The sequence below is a fragment of the Syngnathus scovelli genome, chromosome 19, assembly GCF_024217435.2.
Source record: "Syngnathus scovelli strain Florida chromosome 19, RoL_Ssco_1.2, whole genome shotgun sequence".
Lineage (NCBI taxonomy): Eukaryota > Metazoa > Chordata > Actinopteri > Syngnathiformes > Syngnathidae > Syngnathus > Syngnathus scovelli.
The window spans coordinates 212,632-235,622 of record NC_090865.1 but is presented as its reverse complement, the minus strand read 5'-3'; the positions used below and the strand labels follow the sequence as shown (position 1 = coordinate 235,622).

Sequence of the window (22,991 nt, the reverse complement as noted above, 5' to 3'; positions counted from 1 at the left end):
TTCAGCCACCTGCATGTGGTTTATATTTGTTTGTTTGTTTGTTTGTTTGTTTGTTTGTTTGTTTGTTTGTTTGTTTGTTTGCAGCACCACCATGTGGAACTCTAAGAAAACAACAATAACTTACACAGGGTGAAAATTGAAAGAAAAGAACCAACAAAACGTTACATTTGTGTCGTCATTATGTTTGTCATGTTTTATTTGGGCAAAATCCTGAGGTGTTTTATGACGACATTACCGTATTACAGGCGGCTGGCTATCAAGCAAATGAAAGCCGCATGCGTCACTTTTATTTTTGTAGGAATTACGGTACATACGTGACGCTCTCTGCTGGCTGCTACTCTATCCATCCATCCATCCATTTTCTGAACCGCTTAGTCCCCACGGGGGTCGCGGGCGTGCTGGAGCCTATCCCAGCTGTCATCGGGCAGTAGGCGGGGGACACCCTGAACTGGTTGCCAGCCAATCGCAGGGCACACAGAGACAGACAACCAATCGCACTCACACTCACACCTAGGGACAATTTGGAGTCTTCAATCGGCCTACCAAGCATGTTTTTGGAATGTGGGAGGAAACCGGAGTGCCCGGAGAAAACCCACGCGGGCCCGGGGAGAACATGCAAACTCCGCACAGGGAGGGCCGGAGGTGGAATCGAACCCGCACCCTCCTAACTGTGAGGCGGACGTGCTACCCAGTGCGCCACCGAGCCGCCTGCTGCTACTCTACTCAGTGACAATTGAATACGTCACTTTTACTTTATAGGAATTACGGTACATGATGCGAGCTGCGACTCTGCCCCCAAGAAGTGCCTTGACGTCCTGGGAAGAAAAAAAACCATTCAACGGTCTTTTGCTGTGGACCATTATCTGTTTCCTTCCTTTGCCCCAGAGCAGACGAATTGACGGAAAGCTCAACAAATTAGTTTGTGGTGCTGTTGTTTTTGCTAGCAAAGCATCTTTTAGCTTGCCGGTAGCCGTGTTTGTTAGCTAGCTAGCTAGCTAGCTAGCTAACGCGGGAGGGAGGGAGGGAGGGAGTGAGGAGGCACCTGCAAAAACACCGCTGCTGAGACTGCTTGTACTTTGCTCTACTGCAATCATACAGACAAAGAAAGAAAGAAGGCAAGAAAGCAAACGTTATGGAATTCCCTTTTAATGTTAACCAATTGTTTCCAGAGAGGTTCTCCATTTTGGACAAGAGCCTTGTTGTTGAACATGCGTCTCCGAAAAGGTAAAGCTGCTGCTTCTATCTCCCACCATGCTGTGTCGTGTCGTGTTGTGTCGTGTTGCGTTGTGTTGTTAGTGACCATAGTTGTTACAAGAAGCTTTGTGTTATTTGAAATAATCAACTTTGATTGTGTGTCCTTTGTAGAGCAGATCTTCAATCTCACATTGCCACTGTTATTGACGAACTGGGGAGAGCCTCTGCAAAGGTGAGTGAGTGAGCGAGTGAGCGAGCGAGTGAGTGAGCGAGCGAGCGAGTGAGTGTCATCATAACGTCAAGGGTCTTGCTTGGCATGTAGGCAATGACATTTGACATGTATCCACGGTCAAACCAATCAATATGCGTGCTCTTTGCACAGGCCCAAAAGCTAACAACACCTGTCACGAGTGCTACCAAGTTGCAGTCTCAGCATCATGAAGTCTACCTGATGAAGGATGGAGAAAGCAATGGGTAGATCGTATGGCCAGTCGTCAGCTTGCAGTCGTCAGCTTGCAATTTCACTCGCACACCATCCCACACCTAGTCCACACTTAACCGCCCTCTTTCCTTCTCGCAGAGAGTGTGGCGTAATTGTGGGATTTCTCAAAGTTGGATACAAGAAGTTAATATTGCTAGTGAGTCTTTTTATGATTTTTATCTTATCAAATGTCATTTGCATCAAGATTTGTTTGACTCGAAGATGTATTCTATCCATAGGACCGCCGAGGTGAGCACACAGAGGCCGAGCCACTGTGCGTTTTGGATTTCTTCGTAGCCGAGAACTTGCAGAGACACGGATACGGGCTGGAGCTGTTTCATTTCATGGTGCAGGTAATGTGTTGGGGAAATGACAGTTGGCGTGCAAAAAACAGCGGATGACGAAACATCGCACGAAACCGCTTTGAGTCAAATGAAAAGATTTCATTAGAAATGCCTACATTGTTCTCATCTGTCATTCCCTATCAGATTTTTTAATATGACCCAATAACGAGTGGTGTTTCTCTTTTTCTTTAAAGCACAAGAATATAGACCCTGTGCTGATGGCGTATGACAGGCCCTCTCCCAAATTGTTGTCTTTCCTGGCCAAGCATTACTGCCTAACACAGAGTGTTCCTCAGGTACAGCCTGTTCACCTATTCTAAAAAAAAATTCAAACCAACTCCTCAATTTTTCACTGAAAACAATTGCCTTTTTGCTACTTTTGCACACTTAGTGACATGTCAAAAAGATACCACAAGAGAAAGCCATTGTCCTGTCTAATAGGAAAATAGAAATGTACCACAAGAGGGCGCCATGGTCCTGTCTAATAGAAAAATAGAAGCACTTTTTGAACTTACTGTGACGGATGGACAAGGGCTGAAGTTAAGGCTAAGAATGAAGCCAAAAAGGTTAGGAGAGAGGTTTTTTTTCAAGATTCAAGACTGCTGATGATGAAAACTCTCCCTTTATTTTGTCATCGCCACCAATAATAAAAGGGAAACTATTTGTGGAATGGGTTCCAAAGAGATTCTATTCTCTACTGCCGGCCACTGTTGTCATTCTTTTTTAAAGCTGATTATTTTAAGATGAAAGTTGCAAAAGGAAGCCGAGAGGACATTTTATGTGATGTTTTACCATCGTCTTTTCTTTTTGCCTGTAGGTCAATAACTTTGTTGTGTTTGATGGCTTCTTCAACAACAAATCAGGTACTTTTTATTTCTTCGATGAGTTGCTGCATAACGTTGTCGCAAGGATTCTTTTACTTTTGAACGTTATGAGTCTGACTACACTTTCAAAGTTGCTACTCAAAGTCGGATGTGGTGCAAAAAAAAAAAAATAGACATTGTGCTCGGGAGGCAATTGTTTATTACAAATATATATATATATATATATATATATTTCACATTCTCCAGGTGCCACCAAACTGCAGGTCACATTGCTATTAAAAAAAAGAAAAATCTAGAATATAATGTGGTCGTGTGGGATGGCTTTCTATTTGAAATCCGTGTACATCATGTTTTCCTCTAGCTCTTCCCAATGCTCCAACTTTGTAAAGTCTAAAAATCCCAGCAAATCCAATGAAGTTGGGACGTACAAGTCATCGAGTCTACCATGGCATTTGATCCATTTGTGTGTATCCATATTATGCATGATTTTAAAGCGACTAGAGTTTTGCCATCATCACATATCCTTCCACTTTGTAAGCATATGATGACAAAAAGAATCATTTGCAAGACGCGACAAGCATGCAAAAGGGTTACCAACCCATTCGAGCTCAACTACTTTTATTGCAGTTCCATTTTTCGTTGTTCCCCCATCAAATTCTCACAGGCTCGCCTTCATGTCCTCTGACGGCTCAGGGGATGTACGGCTTTTTGTAAGGACCTTTCTATTCTCTGGCTTTGCGCTTCCATCACCAAGTGATTTGTTGCTTTTTGCATCGCACATCTTAAATCCTAAATCCACTCCTTTCGTCAGTCACGTATGTTGAAAGCTGCCTTGGATCAAGTCCAATGTCGTCCTACTGCCATCGTGGAGATTGTGAATTGTGCGCGTTCTCCTCCACAGTGGCCAAATTAAGAACGATTCCCCTCAAAAAGCCCGACAGCGAGATCAAGCCCTATTCCATCGTGGAGAGAGAAGGTACGCGGCAACAAAATCATTTCCGGCTGCTTTGGATTGATCTTGTGTCCGCCACAAAGCGTGGAGCTGACAAGAATTGTTTGTTGAACAGCGGTGCGTCGGGAAGAGAGGAGTCTTCCCTGGCCGTTGGCATCCTCCCAGTGCTCCCTCAGTGTGGGCTCCTCCCCCACCAGGGCCGCGCTCGGGGTACGCAGGGACCAGAGGCCAAATTTTCCTCGCAATGAACCATCCCGGGAAAGACGCGCCAGGTAAACACACAGACTTGCGGCGGATCGGCCCGGCATCGGACAGTACAATGCGGTGGTGGTGGCGGCGGCGGCGGTGGCGGCGGCAGCGCACCTGTGCGCACTTGCGCTCACGGCGGCTCGAGCACCAATGCATTCTTGATTGATTGATTGTTTTGGTGCGAGCGACTTGTCCTCTCAGCTGACTGAGTTTGAACCACGATGGCATTCACTTGACCTCATTTTTCACTTTGATCAAATGTTCATTTTAAACATTACACTATTCTGGAAATGACTAAATCAAGGATTAATCCACCTGAATGAATAAACACGGCACCTCAAATGTTTTTTTTTGTTTTTTTAAACCTCTCTTTCACTCACCTCATACTTCCTGTGTATCTTCATGATAGGAAATCTACAGCTCATTTACCACGTGTAAAGCTCATACTGTGTCATATTGAAATCATCTCACAGTTGTTCCATTCAGAAAACTTCCTTTATCCCTGTAGGGCAATTAAGGTTGCAAAGAGTTATTGACACAAAGTTTACAAAGCGAGTCTTAAAAAAAAAAAAAAAGCGAATATACTGGAAATATTGACATCATTGCATTGAGTATTATTAACAGCGAAACCCATGAAAATGAAAGTGGAGGAAGGCACGGGGAAAGGTGCCAACTGCGCACAGGAAGGTCGGAGACGCAATTGAAGCCCGCACCTCTGAAGTGTGAGGCGGATGTGCTCACCACAGTGCTCACCACAGTGCTCACCAGTGCTCACCAGTGCTCACCAGTGCTCCTTTCAAGTACTGCTTCCTTTCAAGTACTGCTTCCTAACACAATCTCTTTCTGTCTCTTTTCCTTCCCTTTTTCTTTTCTTGTCTTTTCTTTTCTTCTCTTCTCTTTTTTGTTCCCCCATGACTCCGCCACATTTGTAAATGAATTCATTGGCTCATCTTTTTCATCATATGCTTCTCATGGAATAGTTCCCTCAATAGATCTCACCTAGGTTTCCATTGACTGACTGGCGCCATACGACGTATTGTCATTGTTAAAGGAAAGAGCGCGGCGTCCGAGCATATACTATAGTTGTGGTTCTGTGCCGAGATGAAGCGCGTGCTAGGCTTATGATATCAAGCTCCCTTTTTTCCTTGTAAAAGAAGCTTCTGGTGAACCTTGTAGCTCGGATTTTTCATTTTGGAATGCATTAAAGTTCCTAATCTTGGAAATGAATCTTTGCCGCTTCACTCTCAATTGGACGCACACGGCAGCGGTTGGCATCTCGTTGACATCCGATTTGTATGCCAAGCCTTGCTTCTGCTTTACATTTATTATTGTATGATTTTGTGTTTCTTTTTTGTACTGCCATTGTCTTATGACTGGCGCTTTCACCTCCCCACATTTTTTTTTTTTCTTTCTTTCTCTATTTTTCCCCTTCCATTTCTGCCATGGTGGCTTTTCCCTTTTCCTACTAGCCAACAGGGTCAAGTTGCCAGAGAGGGTCTGTACAGTCGCCACATGGACAGCCGATCTTTGGGAAGACCCTTAGCAGGTAAAGGTCAGAATAGGTAAGCAAAAGTGCTTACTCTGTCGTCGTCGTTGTTGTTGTTTTTCCATTTGGTCGATTGTTTTTGCTTTCATTGTTCTCAGGTCTGAGGTCAGCCAAAGAGCAAGCACACTTATCGCAGAGGTTGCCGAAACTCCAAAGCAGGTATTTACACTCTATGCACACTAATGAAGTTGAAATAAATCATTGAAAACAGATTGCCTATAGTACGTATGTTTGATCATAAACTTGTCTCTGAAATGTTCAATAAAAATGTCTTTTTCTGTAACAGTCCTCAGCTTTGAAGAGCTCTGGTGTTGACCTTGGTTGTAATTGGCACATTCCTTCCTTCACCCCAGGCTCCATACACCTCCAACTTTATCTGCGACCGAGGACAATGCCCTTTGCTGGCCGACGTCCCCCGGCCGCCGAAAACTACGCCTAGGAACAGATGCTGAGGTGGCTGATGGGGAAAAGGAACTCCCAGCTCCCAACGGTCCCGGAAGCGCAGCGAGAGTGCTGTCGGAAAGTCCGAGACCTTTATCGGAAACGCCTGCTTCTCTGCCCAGCAGATGAAGCAGCGCTTGTTGTTGAACAGGGACACGTGTCCGTGGTGAGTGACATGGGCTTATTGTATGGACAACATAGCAAGAAGCTTTCAGGTACCTTTCTACAGTTCCTTTAAAGGAAAAATAGTTCATTTTCATTTCATGCTTATTTTAGCAGCACCCTGTGACCTGTGGGAAAAAGCTGTACTGGTTCACACTACTCATTTATTGGTGCAGCTGTGGTGTGTGTGTGTGTGCGTGTGCGTGTGTGTGTGCGTGCGTGTGACCTTTTCCGGGGCGGGGGGCGTCTTCCAGGTGTCCAGAGGTCCGTTGTCTGAAGACGGTTTATCTAAAATGGAGGAGCGCTGCGAGCTGCAAGGGACAGGAGCGCTGATCATGTTGCTCCCGGCGCTGAGCTTCTCGGAGGACGATCGTAACGAGCAGGACGTAGCTCTGCTCTCGGCCTTGCTTCAGCTCAAACAGTTGCAGCGAGCCAGCACCTGGCACTGCCCGCTGCCTCTTGTCATTCTGGTGCCGGGCCCTGATGGCATCACCTGCAACACTGGCAAACTTGAAGAAGGTGATTGTCAAAGCTGCATTGTGGCCAATAGGTACCAATGTTTGACTCGAACCCACCCTGAATCTTTGTCCTTACAGAACTGATGCTGCCTATGCTAGTAAAGGATGGCCTCATATCAGAATATATGTTGTTGTTCATCCCAGAAAGCACAAATGATATGCAAGGATCCAAGAGGTAAGTCACAAGTGTTGACGACTTACTGGAGGCGTTTTGTGTCTTTTCCTGAACACTTCTTCTCTTCTCTTCTCTGCTGTGTTGTTTTAGCTTAGCTGCGCTCTGCGTTGGCTTGTGCCCCGCGCACCTCCACCTATCCCACTTTGCTGCCGCACCCTGGCGCAACTCGTGGAGGCCAACTTGAATCAGGAGTTCAGTGGTAGGGTTTCTGCTCACCGCCAGCAACGTGCCGCTGCCGGCCTCCCGCCGCAGGATCCCGCTCCCGTCATCCGGCTATACAACGCCGTCATAAGCCACATTGCCGCCACGGTGTCGTCGGAGGCGCTCTCCAAGATCTCGTGGCCGCCAGCAGAGTTCTGTAACCCTGATAACGGCCAGTTTGTTCCAAATCTGGGCTGGAACTCTGGCTCGCACCTGGCCTGGTTGCGTCAAGCCGTCCTCAACTTGCAGCTCCCGCAATGGAGGCAACTTTCAAACTCAGGTTAGTGTGCATGTGAACAACAGTGCAGCTGGAAAGTCATCCATTTTGTTGAAGCGAATGCGTTTGAAGAACTAGATTCATTCTTTGTTTTTCCTCCAGACACTTGGTCTGAGCTGTGCTCCTCCATCTATCGCTACGCTGATCAGATCCAAGCCACGCATGGCAGTCAGCCCCTCATCATGTCACGTCTGGAAAATCTCCTGGAGCGGGTCCGAATCAAAAGCCAGCGCAGGAGAACTTCTGCTTCTAAGCAGAGCTTCAACTTTTGGGACGGGGGACACGACGCGGATCCAGCCTATAGTCAGATCCCTTGGGTTGACGTGCTGGTCATCTGCATTGACCACAAACTGAAAGACTGGCAGCTTCCCGAACCCGTCTGTGAAGGTTGGACTTGTCTATACCCTCATGATTGATACGTGACGATAACCTAGAGTTGATGTATCCTAAGATGCTATCACAGAAGATGGGGAAATCCTGGTTTACTATCATTAAAGGGCTTCCAGCCACCCGAGGAATGGATTGACTCGGTCAGAGTGACGCACAGGGAGAAACAGCGAGATGACAAAGGGTACAAAAGCTGGTTCTACACAGCAGTGATGCTTTTCAATTTGGCTGCAACTGTCTCACTGACTTTCTCTCTCTCTCTCTCTCTCTCTCTCTCTCTCTCTCTCTCTCTCTCTCTCTCTCTCTCTCTCTCTCTCTCTCTCTCTCTCACTTTGAGTCCAGCTCTGGCCAATCCTTCCTCCGGTAGACCGCCAAGGAGCATTGTCTCATATTTGCACACACAAGTCTTACCGGCAGCAAAGTCAGGGGCTAAAAAAAAGTCAACATCAATGCATGCAATAAATGTTTTGGAGATGACAGGCATGACCTATTGTTTGTGAAAATTGTCAAACTTACCCAAGTTACGCTGACAGGCTAAAAGGAATAGAAGAGAAATGCACAATTAATTATATAGTTAATCAAAATTTACTATTGGTCTAGAAATGCAACCCAAAAAAAAAAAAAGTGTTAATATTACATTTGGAAACAAAATAGAAATGAAATATACTAAGAAACTCTGAGTTAGAACATCCCCTGATACAATGATAAACTATGAAAAAGAAATAACAGCATTCTTAAAAGAGAATGGAGAATCCACTGCTTAGCGCATCAGAGTTGACAGGAGGTCCCGCCGGGCCAGTTAGTGACTGAAGCTGGCCAACATTTCGAAGATGTGAACCATGTGCAGTGATGTTGTGTTGTGCAAATAGCTGTGTCAGAAATGATCTACAATTATGCTCATTTAACAAGATGTTCATTATTGTAGACTGATTGTGATTTCCTGCACTGCATCATACATTAATGATGAGAGTAATTCTATAGACCTATGAATATATAGCCTCCTATTTATCTGCTGCGTTACTGAACAAGTGTTACCAATGTTGCAGCATTGGTCTCGGTTGCCAGGTTAGTACACTACTACCACCACGAGAAAGTAATTAACACAATGTTGAATTAAAAACTCCTGTTACGTCAGGATTGCAAAATATTTATTGAAGTGAATTAATTTGTGACATGTATAATCCTGTGTACAGCAATTGTTGAACACAATTCTACAATTATTTAGTACGTATGTATGTATTTTAACAGCTGTATATCATACAGCTAACGTTATTGGGGGGCTCAGAGATTTCGATCCTGTCTTTGTGGTGTGTATCCTCGGTTTACGGCAAGTTGTAACGTGTCAGTTTTTTATTTTTTATTTTTTTTAATTGCACAGTTGTTTTTTCACACCAATATGTACCTTAAATATGACTTTGGTACCGTGTTGGGCTGTGTGTTCGTGAGATTTACGTAGTCATTCGAGTTACGCCGCTGCCGTGTTAGGAGATTTCCATCGTAACTGAGGATCCTGCATGGTCACACACAATATCGGCCCGTTTTCACCTTGGGGTAGTTTATTTGTTCATACACCACCTTGAATTATTGAGAGTCTAAATAATCACGGAAACGTGATTTGAATTTTTGGATAGTGGCTCTACAGAAGGCTCAATCCACGAGCCAATCCAAACACTTGTTGTACGTTGCTTAGCGACATGTCAGCCAATCCGCGTGTTTTATTGCTTTGCGCGCTATTATTTGGAGACACTTTTCTGCTGGGCTGTTGAAGTGGAGCATTGGGCGAGAGAAAATTGGCATTTCGTAAGGAAATCAGCCTGATTTCTCGCGGTTAAAACATTTATAATAAACGTCAGATTGAAAAGTTACAAATAAACACAACTTGTGATGATTGCCCAATGATGATGAGTAGGTACCTCATGTTTGTTCCCTCGTATTAAACGAAACGTCATGGTTATGACACAGTCTGATTAAACAGATTGCGTCGCCTTTGTTACCTTGATCGTGGGAATTATTGAGTGCGTTGTTGAGCATAGTCACCACCATACTGCCTGTCTGGCATTAGCTTTATCAGCTAAACAAAAGAGAATCTTTGAAAAACTATTAAACCGACTCTACTGAGATGGTCCAAAGGGTAACATTTGCTTTTCCTACTGTAATTTGTACACTTGTCAACCGATTCTGTAGTATTGCCTGTTGTTGCTATTGTATCGAACGATCGATGGATTTAATGAATTGGAGTGACACTGACACCGATGGTTTTATAAACATGTTATTTATGTAATAGTTGTCCTAAATGACTCAATAAGTTACATCAGGCCCGTTCTCGGCTCCTCGTTTGTGTTGGTCACGTTAGCATACCTATCGTTTTGCCTGTTGCTAACATATCAAACGATCGATGAATTCAATAAATGGAGTGACGCCGATGGTTTTATAAACATGCATGTTATAAACGTTAGCATACCCATCGTTTAGCCCGTTATTGCTATCGTTTAGCCTGCAAGTTCATGACTGTTTTTGTCGAAGAAATTGCCCCCCAAAATGCGATGTATATATGACGTCACTGTTTCTCTTGAAAGCATTTAAACTTCTATGACGTTTCTTTGATAAGTGCATGTGGCATTTGGTGTCATGCATGTATACTGACCGTTTCAGCAGCAGCTCGAGAGAGAGAGAGGACCACAATAATCACTAACCTAGCGGATGTCCGTAAGACTATGGAGTCCATAGTGGTCAATGAGTGGAAACGTCTGGATCTGGAGCTGATGGAGCAAACCAAGGAGATCAAAGCAAGGTGAGGTTTTATCAAAAATATGCCAACAACAAAATGGATACTGGATATTAGTGCTGACATAATTGCTTTGCTGCTGGGGCCACACCCCAAGGAAAATCCTCCTCGTGACTAATTGCAGCTCAACATTATACTTCCATTTAACCATCCCATAGTCACACATCAATGGCCTGATGGTAGCATCGCAACCAAACACCAAAAGCTTGTGGCTCGATGGAGAAGACTGGAAACATTGTAGCTCCAAATTCATGTGGAAGCATAAAAGTACATCCCCGTCCGCCCCCTCCGAGAAAAATCTTCTCAAAATAGCACATTTGACCGCGTCGAGGGTTTCCATGAGCTCTCGCCCCATTTAATTGTCCGTCCATTTTCCATATTCCCAGTTTATGTATATATCTGTCATCTCAGGTACACGAAAGAAGAATCCAATCTGCAGGAGCTGCAAGACTTGAAAGCCTTGCTGAACTCGACGTTAGAAGAAAAGCGTAGCCTTGAGGCAGAAAACCGAGATCTGAAGACGCAGGTGAATCAAATCACATTTAAATTACTGTGATGATTGCTTTAAATCGCTGGAAAATATCGCTTGAACTCTTCTTTACCTTCTACTATGCCTGACGGGTTAAGCTGGAAGGCGCTCGCTCGCCAGTCAGCAGACCGAAGCAGCCACCTGAAGGGCGTGGTATACAACCACCCCCTTCTGCGTAGCGTGCGGCACTGTTGCGCTATTTTCGGGAATGTCTGCTGTACGCGCACTTGCTCCTTTTTTTTTTTTCTGCTCCTCTTATTTATTTATTGTTGTGTTATTTATTCATTATTTATTCTGCACGCTTTTGTTATACTTGTTTACTTGTTTGTCTGTTGTGAGCCATGTCTTGTCACCGTGGGATAGGGGGGAACGAAATTTCGGTTTCTTTGTGTGTCTTTGGCATGTGGAGAAATTGACAATAAAGCTGACTTTGACTTTGACTTTTTGACAAACAGCTCCAGCAGAACCGGATCCAAGTGAAGTCCATTTCATCTGAATTCAGACAGCTCAAAAATGAGGTAACAATTTATCATTTGGACCTTAGAATCTGTCTCAGCGGCAGAAGTTTAAAAAGTCTGTGTTGACACTAGCTTGCAGCCCGTGAGGCACCCCCGAGTCCAAGGATGGAAGATGCAAGTGGCTCCTCGACCGTGTTCGTTTATTCCCAATCCGTCAGCAGGAAGAGGAAGCGTCCTAACGACACGGACAGCGAGGGTTCGAGCGTCGTCCAAAACCCTGTGATTAACATCTCTCAGCAGTCCTTCAGCAGGAAGAGGAAGCGTCCTAACGACATGGACAGCGAGGGTTCGAGCTTGGTCCAAAACGTTGAGATGCACTTCACCCAGAATTTGGGCGTAAGGGGGAGCAACACAAACAACGATGCCTGAGAAACCAGGCTCCAATTACCTGAGCTAGATGTCTTGCGGAGGAGATGTGGCAGGATTATAAATTACAGTAATATAAAGCTTTGTGCAAGTGTGCTGGAGCGCCGAGGTGGTTTTTCTTGAAGCAGAGGTGGTGTGTGTGTGTGTGTGTGTGTGTGTGTGTGTGTGTGTGTGTGTGTGTGTGTGTGTGTGTGTGTGTGTGTGTGTGCGCGCGTGCGTGTGTGTGTGTGTGATTAAAGGTGCTGGTTGATGTTAATTGAGGACGCGGCCCACATGTTTGCCGTCTAATTCACTGAGTGCGACATGATTTTCATTGTCAATTAGCCCCATGTGTCACGTCTCGTCCCCAACTGCTCCACTATGTGTCTGTTGTCTTGGTTTCTGTGTGCTCGCCCCTCCCCTCCCCTCCCCTCCCCTCCCCTCCCCTCCCCTCCCCTCCCCTCCCCCTCCCCTCCCCTCCTCTCCTGTGTGCCCATGATCAGTGTGATTGTTCCCACCTGCCTCTCGTTACCTGTCGTGTATAAAAGTCCCGTCTCCCCCTCAGTCCCTGTCGGATCATTGGTTTTGGTTGCTGTCGTGCCGTCTTCATGTCCTTTTGGTTCCTGTCGGTGTCAAGAATGTTTTCGTTGGGAAGTCATTTTCTTTTGCTAAGTCATGTCAGTTTACCGAGTCTGTATTTGGAGTTCCGCCAATAAACCCTGGTCCAAGCTGCACTTGGTCATCCTGCTCCATGCTCCACCCGACCGTGACACTAAGGTGCGCAAAAAACCCCAAAAGCTAACAATTTACCATGCTAATGAAGTAACAAAGTGATGTTAACTCTGCAAGATAGGAAAGGCCAATGTGAATCATTTCCGAACAGATATAGTAGCGTTTTGATTCTCTCTCGCTCTCTCGCTCTCTCGCTCTCTCGCTCTCTCGCTCTCTCGCTCTCTCGCTCTCTCTCTCGCTCTCTCGCTCTCTCTCGCTCGCTCGCTCTCTCTCGCTCTCGCTCTCTCTCTCTCGCGCTCTCTCGCTCTCTCTCTCTCGCTCTCTCTCTCTCGCTCTCTCTCGCTCTCTCTCTCGCTCTCTCTCTCGCTCTCTCTCTCTCGCTCTCTCTCTCTCTCTCTCTCTCTCTCTCTCTCTCTCTCTCTCTCTCTCTCTCTTCTCCTTGTCAGAAGCACAACACCAACGTGTGTTTGTGCCAAAGAACACAATGTTGAGGATCCTGTTCTCGGTAAAACATCCTATTTGGAGCTTCTTATTGCGTCCTGTCGTGTCTTCATCATGGAAAGGGCCCACAGCCACACACAGTCTTTGTGTGACAATGTGAACATCCTTGCTCCCAAAATGTAGAACATTTGATTGTGCCCCTAATCTGTATCCTCCAAGCGAGCAAGCAAGCTTTGGTCGAGCCAAACTATGTATAGCGGTTGATTGTTTTGGCAGCATAAGGTTGGCAGTGAACTCTGCAGTCTTTGATTTTTTTTTTTTTTTTTGCAACAGGAAGTTTGATTGTCCCCACTTTTTGGTAGCATTCAATGTCCATAGGGCAGAATGGATCAGATTGTCCTCTAATGCAAAGTGACCTGAACAAACATCCCAGGATGGTGGCAAAAAGATCCTTGGAGTAACGCAGCTCCTGCTAGTTGTGGTGTATTTGCCACATCATCTCTTCCTCTTCTTCTTCTGTTGTCGCAGCAACTTGCGCCTCTTTGCGATCATGGCGTGCAGTTTGGCGAGGCCTTCGGGCAGGCCCTCGCCGATGATGGCGCAAGCCGGCTGCAGGTGCCAGGGCGTGGCGGCGCTAAGCTCGCCCAGAGCCAACATCTTCTCCATCTCCGTCATGGTCAGTGAGTTCCTCAAGTCCTGCTTATTGGCCACAACCAGCACGGGCACGCCTTGGTTCTCTGCCAGCCGGGTGATCTTGTGCAGTTCCGTCTTGGCCTCCTCCATGCGCTCGGCGTCCACAGAGTCCACCACAAACACCATGCCGTCGGCGCAGCGGGTGTAGGAACGCCACAGAGGTCGAAGCTTCTCTTGACCTCCTACGTCCCAGAAGTGAAAGGACGCTGTCCGCCGGCTATCCCCGAGCGACGCTTTGATCTTCTCGGTGTTGAAACCCTTGGTCGGGACAGTGTTGACAAACTCGTCGAATCGCAGCCGATATAGCACCGTGGTCTTGCCGGCGCAATCCAATCCCAGGATGACAATGTGTAGAGGCTGGAAGGGCAAGAGGCAGGTGAATTCGGATAATCCGTTCCCCATCCTGGTAGCTTGAACTTAGTATTCAGGAGCCTGCTTTTATTCTGCAGCAGCCTGTGGGGGGGGGGGGGGGGGGGGGGGGGGGGGCATAATGAGTCAAAGCATACAAACACCTAGCACCTTGGTGATTTACACAAAGACTAAACCCACCACAGGTGTGGATCTGCGTTTCCTTTCGGACGACGCACGCGTCCTCCCTCACAGAGATGAATGAATGAGGAATACAACAGCAGGGTGGATAGCAGCCCATTTGCGCATTTGATACGCTCGGTTCTTTTTCGAGGGGGAAACGGAAAACAAAGGCTTTAGATCTGTCCCTAAAACCTTGGGAGATCAGAGAATGCAGAGTGACTTTCACGTAAGGTGCCCCCCCACGCCAGTTTCCGCTCAAAAGGGGGAAACTCGAAAAAAAGATCACAATCTGAAAAAACAAGAGTTGAACTCGGGGAAAAAAGGTGAGTCTGAAAATTTAAAACATGCAACTGAAAAAAAAAATCTCGAAAAATACGTTTTATTTTCAGTTTCATGGTGTTGTTTGTTTGTTTTTTAAAGTACAAAACTTTTGACCCCAATCTACCGCCACATATTTAAGCCTGAAATATTGAATGTGACTTAAAGAGTTTTAGGCGAGGAAAGGCCGTGATTTTCTCCCCTCTTTTTCCCACAAGTTGGTAGTAAAAGTTGATCAATAAAACCATGTCAAAATCTCCACTAGGCTAAGTCACAACTCATAAACAAGGCTGCAAATAAGATGGAGAACATTTTTTTAAAGGTCCCCTAATTAATAATGGTATTTTGACGCCAGGTACAATACAAGGGTTTTCAAATTTTGGAGAAAAACTTACATTATTAGGCCATTCTTAATTAGTCGCTGACGCTCGGTACTCCTGTGTAATTCCCTCTCCACGCATCTACGCTCTGATGGATAGATGGATAGATGGATAGATGGATAGATGGATAGATGGATAGATGGATAGATGGATAGATGGATAGATAGATAGATAGATAGATAGATAGATAGATAGATAGATAGATAGATAGATAGATAGATAGATAGATAGATAGATAGATAGATAGATAGATAGATAGAGGGATAGATAGATAGAGGGATTGAAGGATGGATGGTTGGATAGCTCGCTCTCCGGAGGAAAGAAACCTCCCTACGTTCCGCGGAGACGTCGTCCAAATGAATACATATGACAGTTTCCGGTTAAGATCTTCAAACTAAAACGGCTTTAATGCGGAAACGTCAAGAACTGAATAACTATTGCAGTTTCCGGTCAAGATTTTCAAACTAAAATTTACAACAGTAGTCTACACTCTCCTCCACGTTTTTTTTTGAAGTTCACCAAAAATGCCTCACATCAATGATCAACAAGAAAATATTTGAATCTGTTTATTGAACTTCAATTCTATACATACAATAACATAATCACTTACAACACAATCACAAAACAAGTCAACATCCAAACTAGCTTTGTGTAACATCATTTATTTAACAACTGGTCGATATATCAAATGTTTAGCAATGAAAATCTCAAGTGTTATTAGGACTGCCGTTTTTAGTGTACAAAGTAAATGATTACAAATGTATGACCAAAAATACAATATGAAATGAATGATTTGAATGAATAAGATGCGCTGGTGATGCATCAGTGGTTACATTGCGTTCTTTAGCCCCCCCCCCCAAAAAAATCATCTTTACAATAAAGTAGGTCAGAAGACGATTTACACTGGGCTGAAATAGTGAAATCATTTCACGCAGTTATCCCCAAAATGCACTCGTGAAATCATTGTGAAGAATCAAGCCACTGCAAAACAACCACCGTAACCAAACATGATTGAGAAGGCTCAAAATGTAGATATACAGGATATACTGAAATCGTGTACAATGTCCAGTGATGAAAGTGACGTCAAATAAACACTATCGTTATCATCTTATTATTACTTTCTTCAGAATGTAGCGCTTCTGTAACCATCCAACAAAAGTTTGAGTGTTCTGAAGAAATGATCTTGACACCGAGTGCAATCTAGTCAAAGTGCATGAGTGTTACGATACATCTAAGCTTCATCAGGTTCTCGTTTTCTCCTTCATGTCCAGCTCAGCAGGTAAAGCCGTCCGTCCGTCCGTCCGTCCATCCACCCCAACCCAACCCAACCCAACCCAACCCATCCATCCATCCATCCATCCATCCATCCATCCATCCATCCATCCATCCATCCATCCATCCATCCATCCATCCATCCATGGCGAAAAACGTGAGCTGGCAATACGCCGCTATCATTCAAAGTCGTAATGAATTTCTTCACAAGAGACATTGTTCACCTTTTGACAAGAAGAGTCTCTTTAGTTGAAAAAGTGTGATGTGAGGGTGAGGAAGAAAAGTGGCCAAGAGATACGTATGCTTCAAGCGGTGGCGGCTTGTTACTCGGGATGCGGGATGCTAAACGGCTTGGTCATTCCGCTGTTGGAAGTGGTGTTCCCCCCACAGTCGACATACTGGTACATCTCCTGTGACACTTGCTCGGCGTGGCTGAAGTACGTGGTGGTGACCGTCACTCTGGAGAGCGAGCGCGGGGTGGGTGACAACCATGGAGACACACGTATACAAACACCAATTGTGGAATTCAAGACCACTTACTGCATCATGAAGACTATGTTGTGAACCTTGATAGACTGCAGAGTACAGTAGTCACTGTAAAGTTCAACAAAACAGTCACGTTAGGGACAAATCTTGTGCTGCTGCTGCTGCTGCTGGTAGTGGATTTTTCTAAGGAACAAGGGGGGGGGAATGTGCGCCCCCTGGTGGAGCTTACGTCTGGGTCTTTATGAGGATTCTATTTCGCCTGGATGGATCCAAATGAGCGTGACAATAATACTGTAAGTATGCACGTCAACACTTACTACATGTAGCTCATCTCGTCTGCAATGACAGTGGGGACCACATAGTCAATCTGACAAGAAAGAAAGAAAGAAAGAAAGAAAGAAAGAAAGAAAGAAAGAAAGAAAGAAAGAAGAGTCAGATGTGTTGGATTTCCAAAGAAAGAGGAGTCCAATTCGTTACTTTTCACTACGTTTGTCATCTACCTGCTTCATGTCGAGAGGGCCGATGGCAGTGGTGTTAATGATACGGGATTTCCCAATCACTGTGTTGACAAACTCCACCTGAGCTGTGATGTTGGCCACCTCCACAGAGTAGTAGTTGTTGTTGGTGATGTTCAAAGTGTTCTACAGAAGAGCCATGCAACTGGTCAACAAAGCCATCCATCCATCCATCCATCCATCCATCCATCCATCCATCCATCCATCCATCCATCCATCCATCCATCCATCCATCCATCCATCCATCCATCCATCCATCCATCCATCCATCCATCCATCCATCTTGCTTTCTTCCTTCCTTACCGTGATGTTCAGATAGACACTGTGCTTCTCTTTGTCGTAGCTAACGTAGACCGACTTGACCCCGACGTAAGCCACGTCGATGGATCGAGGGAAGAGGAAAAAGACGGCCAGGCTGGATAGCAGCAGGCAGACAACAACGGATGCTGTTACGTACAACTTCCTGTAGAAGACACAAGACAACTTGATGAGGCTCCAACTAAGGCTAATAAGGTATCAGTGACTGGCACGCGTCAAACTCATTTTCCATGTCATTAGAAAGAAGGGAGCTCGAATGTGATCCCGTACACTAGAGCTGTGCGATCCCAGAGATTGTGCTCTCAATCCAGACCAAGTAAATGCCACTATGGAGTTCTTTTAGGTGATCTTTTAAATTGCTTGTCTTAGCTGTGCACACAAACTATACATACGTCCTGCGAGGGCGAAGTCTTTGGTCGCTGTATGGAATTAATGCCACAAGTTGATTTTCCTGCCCTGTGGAAAGAAGAAGAACGAGCAATGACGGCTAATCAAAGACAATTTGGTGTATTTTTTCCACCTTGATTGCTGCAAATGAATAAGTCAAGAAAAATGAACACGGCTTTGATTTTCCTGCTGCTGAAAATGACACAAAATACTAATCATTTCTTAGTTGTCGAATTTTACAGTGGCACGAATTTAAGACTAATGGTGACTTGATTGGGGGCGGGGCGGGGCGGGGCGGGGGGGATTGTGCTCTCATAATATGGGGCGGGGCGCACCGTGGTGATGTCATCAGGCAGGATGATTGCATATATGTTTTGCACCTGCTGAAAGAGTAAAAAGGCCAATGTTGGAAATGCAATCCCACGGTGTGCTGTGTGCAATTTGTTCCTCCGCCAAGGCTACGTCCATTGGGTCGAAATGCCAAGCGCAACAACTAACTTAGTCTTTCCGCTCAGCTCGTTGACTTGAACAAGCAAGAGTTACCTCTCGGGATCCTTCCGGTGCCCTGACATGTCGGACAAGTCACGCTGTCTCGTCCTGTAAACTCCACATATGGAAACTGGGAGACATCCCCACCCTTGCCATCTTCTGTTGGACTATCTTCGAGGCGAGAGGTGAGGCCATCCTCGTGATGCGTAGTCGGTTTCAGTAAATGGGAGTACCACTTCCCCATGGTTGCACCTGCAAATGTGAACGTCATATGCAATATGGAGAGAATTGAAATGGTGCACTTTGATCAACATCTACCTTTGACCTCGAACGTATATCAGAGGTTAAGGCATATGCTATGCAACCGTTAAAAACGGACAAAAAGAGGTTCCCTTACCTGATGGTGTTTGACTGGACTAGTCGCTCCCAATGGAAACGGAACAAAGCCTTTGTCAGTGAACGCTAAATGCAAAAATCAATTGTCAGACACGAATAATAACCGTCTGAAATGTGCATTCTGCACTGTTGGTATGAGCGAGGATGGTACCGCTCGGGCGGGCGGGCTTCTTGATAGCTGGATGCTAGCTAGGTAGCTTAAGATGAAAAAACTGCTCGCTGTATAGCCAAGCCGTCAATGGCAGGAGCTCATTCATGTTTGGCCTATATTGCCACAGTTTTACATAACGATGTCAGCTAACATCATAAACAACAAATGAGACTATGAATGACTGTGATACAAATCTACAATCGTGAGAAAAATTGGAAAGTAAGATGGAGAAAAGTACCTCTATGCGTCAGAAGACTCGAGTCGCTTTGTGAGTTGTTTACTAAGCACGAAACAGCCGCCATGCGCATGCGCGGGCGCGTGCACAAGGAGGCCGACCCGTCTTCATTACTGCCATCTAGCGACGCGGAGCGTTGACTTGCAAATGGTTTATTCAGACAGAACATACTGTATGTATCTAGATAGCCACGTCCCAATTGTGAGGGGGTGTGCACACTTGTGCAATCACATCCGTTCAATCATTTGTTTCTTCTTCCCCTCTCTCTCGATGGCATTCTTTTTCAATCCTAATGTACTTCATTCTTTTTCAATGTACTTCTACTTGAGTCATGAAGGTCAATCCTTTTGACACCTCTGGTCCTGCTTATGCTATATTTGACCTACTGTATTTATTGATGAACGTTTGGGAAACTGTTGTTGTTTTAAATGTGTGTTTGACTTCTAAAACCTAATGGCCCCTCCAAGCACGCATACACACACACACACACACGCGCACACACACACACACACACCAACAGAGCCAAATTGACCTTGGCTGGATATTTTTATTCCAAGAAGCCGTGCTTTGATCAGCACAAATCAGCAAGCGTTATTTGTGATTGGTCCTCAAGATCAAATTGCTGTCATTTTCATTGACTGGTGGAGTAGGCAGTGATTGTGTCAGACTGAGTGTCAGGGTTAATCAGGAGTTCTCCGAAGCTGTATTCTTGCTGTGCGGCGTTGCTAGGAACAAGAGAGCCAGTGCAGCAAGAAGCCTTGCCTTGCCTTGCCTTGCCTTGCCTTGCCTTGCCTTGCCTTGCCTTGCCTTGCCTTGCCTTGCCTTGCCTTGCCTTGCCTTGCCTTGCCTTGCCTTGCCTTGCCTTGCCTTGCCTTGCCACGCCACGCCACGCCACGCCACGCCACGCCACGCCACGCCACGCCACGCCACGCCACGCCACGCCACGCCACGCCACGCCACGCCACGCCACGCCACGCCACGCCACGCCACGCCACGCCACGCCACGCCACGCCACGCCACGCCACGCCACGCCACGCAGCCACAATCGTTTGGATTAAAGTGAACAATTGATTCCATGTATGGAGGTATTACGAGTAGACTCTAGTTTGTTTTCTTTGGCTCAGTTTTTCACACGAAAGCCATTTAACCTCATTTGCAGTTGTGAAGTGATGAGATCACAAAGTTGATGTTGCTTGTTTTCCCCGTGCCATGATTCTAACCCCATTTTCCTTTCCCATCCCATCCCCCAGCAAGCAAACCCCCACTCTGCACTCCCCTCGACCCCCTAGGATCTTTGAGGCTCTACCAATGAGAGCTGTAGAGCGCTATTCCTTCCCAGAGACAGGAAGCTCCAGGTTTCCCTCTGCTTGTCATTCTGCGTAACACCAATCACACGCTTGCCGCTCGCTCAATGATTCCGCAGCGCACTTACCCAATTGGTAGAGTGCGCAATCTGGAGCTTTTCATGCCACCCTTGGGCATGGCAACTGGCTGCCTGGCTGCCTGGCTGCCTGGCTGCCTGGCTGCCTGCCTGCCTGCCTGCCTGCCTGGTGAACCCGTGCCATAAAAAAACCCAAAGCAAGAAAAAGCCCCGTTGCGCATGTTTGCACCCCCAAAGCTCAAATGCAAACGCTTGCATCTTGAGATAGGATGCCTTTGATCCAAACGGACTTGTCTTCAGTTTCCAGACTTTATTGGGGAGGCAGCTGTGTGAAAATGAGGCTTTGCAAGTGGCAAAGGATTCAAGCAAATCCGCTAAGCATCATATCAATATCAGTGTGACAGTGCGTCGTCATCTCGGGATTACAGCGTATTCAGACCGTTTTCTAGTAACTGGCCTACTTTTTCTTTCTTGGGACAACTTCCATCCATGAAGTTGAACATGCAGCTGTAGTTATGCTGCTCCAGTTGAGTCCCCCCCGCCGCCACTGCCGCTGCCGCCGCCGCCGCCGCCTCCTCCTCATCAACACAACTAGGTACAAGCACAGTTGTGACACTCAAGTCAACATTGGCTACATCATGTTTTTCAGTAGAAGCAGGAGCATAACGGACGGGGAGCTTGCAGGAAAACCGCAGCAAACTTGAACTTGTAGGAATTTCAATGTACACTTGACATTGAAATCAATCCAATCCATCCGTCAAGCAATGCGTTTTCCATTTCTACTACTCCCCTTGTAGATCTTTTATTCAGGGATTGTACTGAAGAGTGATATTCCTCGAATATGGGTCAGCCATGGTTTTTTCTTTTTTTTGACAGCTGCGGGCGGCACTGGTGCAATAATTGTACAGGTCAACCAGAGGACAGGAGCAGAGCAGAAATCTATCGTCTATGCTTTTGGCTTACGTTGTACATGATTATTAATTTGCCATGATGAAGTTTGTGTTTCGAATGGGTGCTTTGCGAATTGCGGGATGAAATTCCGACACTTGACGTGTTTTGTATCTATCTAGGGCAAAGGTGCTGCTAATGCAAACAGCAGCGGCAGGCAGCTCCGCACAAGATGGCTAAAGCAATCTATGAGGGCCGCCGCCGCCGCCGCCGCCGCCGCCGCCGCTTCATGTTGTCGTAGCACCGATCCAGTGGTTTCGGGTCAGTAAACACCGGAGCGCTCGCCATTCCCGCGCAAACTGCTAAATCGGTCAGGGCCGGCAGGGCGAGGCAACGGCCAGCTCCATGCGCTTTGCTGTGCAGTCTTTCATCACTGCAAGTTCCCTTCCTGACACTCACTACGTTTGCTACATCAAGCAAGTACAACAGTGGGATGAGTGAGTCAAGTCAAGTTTATTTGTATAGTCCTAAATCACAAACAGTCTCAAAGGGCTTCACATAGGCAAAAATTATTCTCACCAATCTCCCCGCTAAAATCATTTCATGAAATGTCTCCTTCATTTCCCCATCATCTGTCGGCTTTCAGGTCACTTCATGTCCCTCACTTTGCATTGAAAACACCCTTCCCTCTGATAGAAATGTCGTCATCTGGATGGCCAGTTTCGATTCCCCATGCAAAAGTCACGTTATGTCTTGATTCTCCATTGCGGTATACAGGAGCAGGCAGGGCAAATGGCGTGTGTGGGACGGCGGCATCCGAGGCTTGCTAATTGTTAAGTCCTTTGCCGCTATTCCAAATTAGGAAAACGTTTTTGGTGCGTGAACATGGAAACGTATTCATCCGGAATAGCCTTTGAGAGTTCCATACAGGGTTGGTGCATTTTCCATGGCCTCTACCGCAAGTCGCATGGGATGGGATGGGATGGGATGGGATGGGATGGGCTTTTTTTGCATGGTGGCTATTGGCAGGTAAGAATAGGCCCAAATATTCTGACACTGTGACCCCAATGCTTTGTGTGCTTGAGTGTAATAACCCAGTTAAATCCAAGCAGAAGTAGGACTCTCTAAAAGCACGCCCCTACTGTGTTGGCCCCCTCACTCTTAAGCCAAGTGTGCGTGTGTGCGTGTGTGCGTGTGTGTGTGTGTGTGTGTGTGGTGGTGGTGGGGGGCAATGAAAAGATCACGATGATACAAAAGCTTGGTAAGCAGTTGTGGACTGCACCCAACCAATGCCATTTATTATGCTTGGATTATAGTCTCTTTGTTCCTGATAGGGTACGCATCAAAATAAAGAAGCCTCATTCTTAAGATGGTTTGCATTTCAATAATAATAATAATAATAATCTGAATTGACAGAAAATGTGCCTCCATCAGTGTAGAAGATTTTTGT

At 45.9% G+C, this 22,991-nt stretch overlaps 4 protein-coding genes and 2 long non-coding RNA genes across 15 annotated transcripts; 2 read left to right on the top strand and 4 right to left on the bottom strand.

Annotated features, from left to right (window-relative positions):
- The first annotated feature begins 396 nt into the window (after positions 1–396).
- On the top strand, positions 397–8,228 carry atat1 (alpha tubulin acetyltransferase 1). Of its 7 annotated transcripts, none has more exons than XM_068648954.1 (19): positions 570–1,224; positions 1,366–1,426; positions 1,577–1,668; positions 1,775–1,832; positions 1,915–2,028; positions 2,214–2,315; positions 2,837–2,882; positions 3,745–3,819; positions 3,911–4,067; positions 5,514–5,590; positions 5,689–5,749; positions 5,944–6,080; positions 6,157–6,197; positions 6,448–6,712; positions 6,790–6,886; positions 6,977–7,367; positions 7,467–7,751; positions 7,862–7,935; positions 8,094–8,228. In XM_068648954.1, exons 1-16 carry the CDS (start codon positions 1,133–1,135, stop codon positions 7,068–7,070), a joined length of 1,569 nt encoding a protein of 522 aa, XP_068505055.1. In that variant the 5' UTR covers positions 570–1,132; the 3' UTR covers positions 7,071–7,367; positions 7,467–7,751; positions 7,862–7,935; positions 8,094–8,228. The 7 variants fall into 7 exon arrangements, with proteins under 7 accessions (XP_068505056.1, XP_068505055.1, XP_049606442.1 ...); XM_049750485.2 differs by having other exon boundaries at positions 7,816–7,935; XM_068648953.1 differs by having other exon boundaries at positions 7,862–8,228.
- Positions 6,058–6,545, bottom strand: LOC125986695 (uncharacterized). Its single transcript, XR_007487744.2, has 2 exons — positions 6,420–6,545; positions 6,058–6,321 (listed from the first exon to the last, which is right to left on the bottom strand). It is a non-coding gene; the product is annotated as an uncharacterized lncRNA (long non-coding RNA).
- Positions 7,998–9,663, bottom strand: LOC125986696 (uncharacterized). Its single transcript, XR_007487745.2, has 2 exons — positions 8,268–9,663; positions 7,998–8,180 (listed from the first exon to the last, which is right to left on the bottom strand). It is a non-coding gene; the product is annotated as an uncharacterized lncRNA (long non-coding RNA).
- A 71-nt stretch (positions 9,664–9,734) lies between these two features.
- Positions 9,735–12,045, top strand: LOC137839705 (lamin-A-like). 2 transcript variants are annotated; one of them, XM_068648959.1, is made up of 5 exons: positions 9,735–9,882; positions 10,407–10,542; positions 10,948–11,062; positions 11,521–11,583; positions 11,656–12,045. In XM_068648959.1, the coding sequence occupies exons 2-5, from the start codon at positions 10,466–10,468 to the stop codon at positions 11,950–11,952; spliced, it is 552 nt and encodes a 183-aa protein (XP_068505060.1). In that variant the 5' UTR covers positions 9,735–9,882; positions 10,407–10,465; the 3' UTR covers positions 11,953–12,045. The 2 variants fall into 2 exon arrangements, with proteins under 2 accessions (XP_068505060.1, XP_068505061.1); XM_068648960.1 differs by having other exon boundaries at positions 9,743–9,882; positions 10,404–10,542.
- Positions 12,046–13,405: 1,360 nt separating this feature from the next.
- LOC125986688 (ADP-ribosylation factor-like protein 4A) lies at positions 13,406–15,417 on the bottom strand. 3 transcript variants are annotated; one of them, XM_049750498.2, is made up of 3 exons: positions 15,039–15,413; positions 14,344–14,466; positions 13,406–14,247 (listed from the first exon to the last, which is right to left on the bottom strand). In XM_049750498.2, the coding sequence occupies exon 3, from the start codon at positions 14,194–14,196 to the stop codon at positions 13,597–13,599; it is 600 nt and encodes a 199-aa protein (XP_049606455.1). In that variant the 5' UTR covers positions 14,197–14,247; positions 14,344–14,466; positions 15,039–15,413; the 3' UTR covers positions 13,406–13,596. The 3 variants fall into 3 exon arrangements, with proteins under 3 accessions (XP_049606455.1, XP_049606457.1, XP_049606456.1); XM_049750500.2 differs by lacking the exon at positions 14,344–14,466 and having other exon boundaries at positions 15,039–15,417; XM_049750499.2 differs by lacking the exon at positions 15,039–15,413 and having other exon boundaries at positions 14,344–15,019.
- Positions 15,418–15,576: 159 nt separating this feature from the next.
- LOC125986687 (transmembrane protein 106B) lies at positions 15,577–19,406 on the bottom strand. The gene is made up of 9 exons (XM_049750497.1): positions 19,276–19,406; positions 18,888–18,952; positions 18,545–18,742; positions 18,007–18,070; positions 17,600–17,759; positions 17,282–17,422; positions 17,099–17,148; positions 16,836–16,889; positions 15,577–16,754 (listed from the first exon to the last, which is right to left on the bottom strand). The coding sequence occupies exons 3-9, from the start codon at positions 18,732–18,734 to the stop codon at positions 16,619–16,621; spliced, it is 795 nt and encodes a 264-aa protein (XP_049606454.1). The 5' UTR covers positions 18,735–18,742; positions 18,888–18,952; positions 19,276–19,406; the 3' UTR covers positions 15,577–16,618.
- Between the last annotated feature and the right edge of the window lie 3,585 nt (positions 19,407–22,991).

Bases quoted from the DNA above. Each gene is read 5' to 3' on its own strand.
- atat1 (XM_068648954.1), top strand. From the start codon at position 1,133: ATGGAATTCCCTTTTAATGTTAACCAATTGTTTCCAGAGAGGTTCTCC. The intron at 1,669-1,774 runs GTAGATCGTATG...TCCTTCTCGCAG, and splicing joins AAGGATGGAGAAAGCAATGG to AGAGTGTGGCGTAATTGTGG. The intron at 3,820-3,910 runs GTACGCGGCAAC...TTTGTTGAACAG, and splicing joins TTCCATCGTGGAGAGAGAAG to CGGTGCGTCGGGAAGAGAGG.
- LOC137839705 (XM_068648959.1), top strand. From the start codon at position 10,466: ATGGAGTCCATAGTGGTCAATGAGTGGAAACGTCTGGATCTGGAGCTG. The intron at 11,063-11,520 runs GTGAATCAAATC...TTTGACAAACAG, and splicing joins ACCGAGATCTGAAGACGCAG to CTCCAGCAGAACCGGATCCA. The intron at 11,584-11,655 runs GTAACAATTTAT...TGTTGACACTAG, and splicing joins TCAGACAGCTCAAAAATGAG to CTTGCAGCCCGTGAGGCACC.
- LOC125986688 (XM_049750500.2), bottom strand. From the start codon at position 14,196: ATGGGGAACGGATTATCCGAATTCACCTGCCTCTTGCCCTTCCAGCCT.
- LOC125986687 (XM_049750497.1), bottom strand. From the start codon at position 18,734: ATGGGGAAGTGGTACTCCCATTTACTGAAACCGACTACGCATCACGAG. The intron at 17,423-17,599 runs GTAAGGAAGGAA...GCTCTTCTGTAG, and splicing joins GTGTCTATCTGAACATCACG to AACACTTTGAACATCACCAA. The intron at 16,890-17,098 runs GTAAGTGTTGAC...TGAACTTTACAG, and splicing joins GACGAGATGAGCTACATGTA to TGACTACTGTACTCTGCAGT.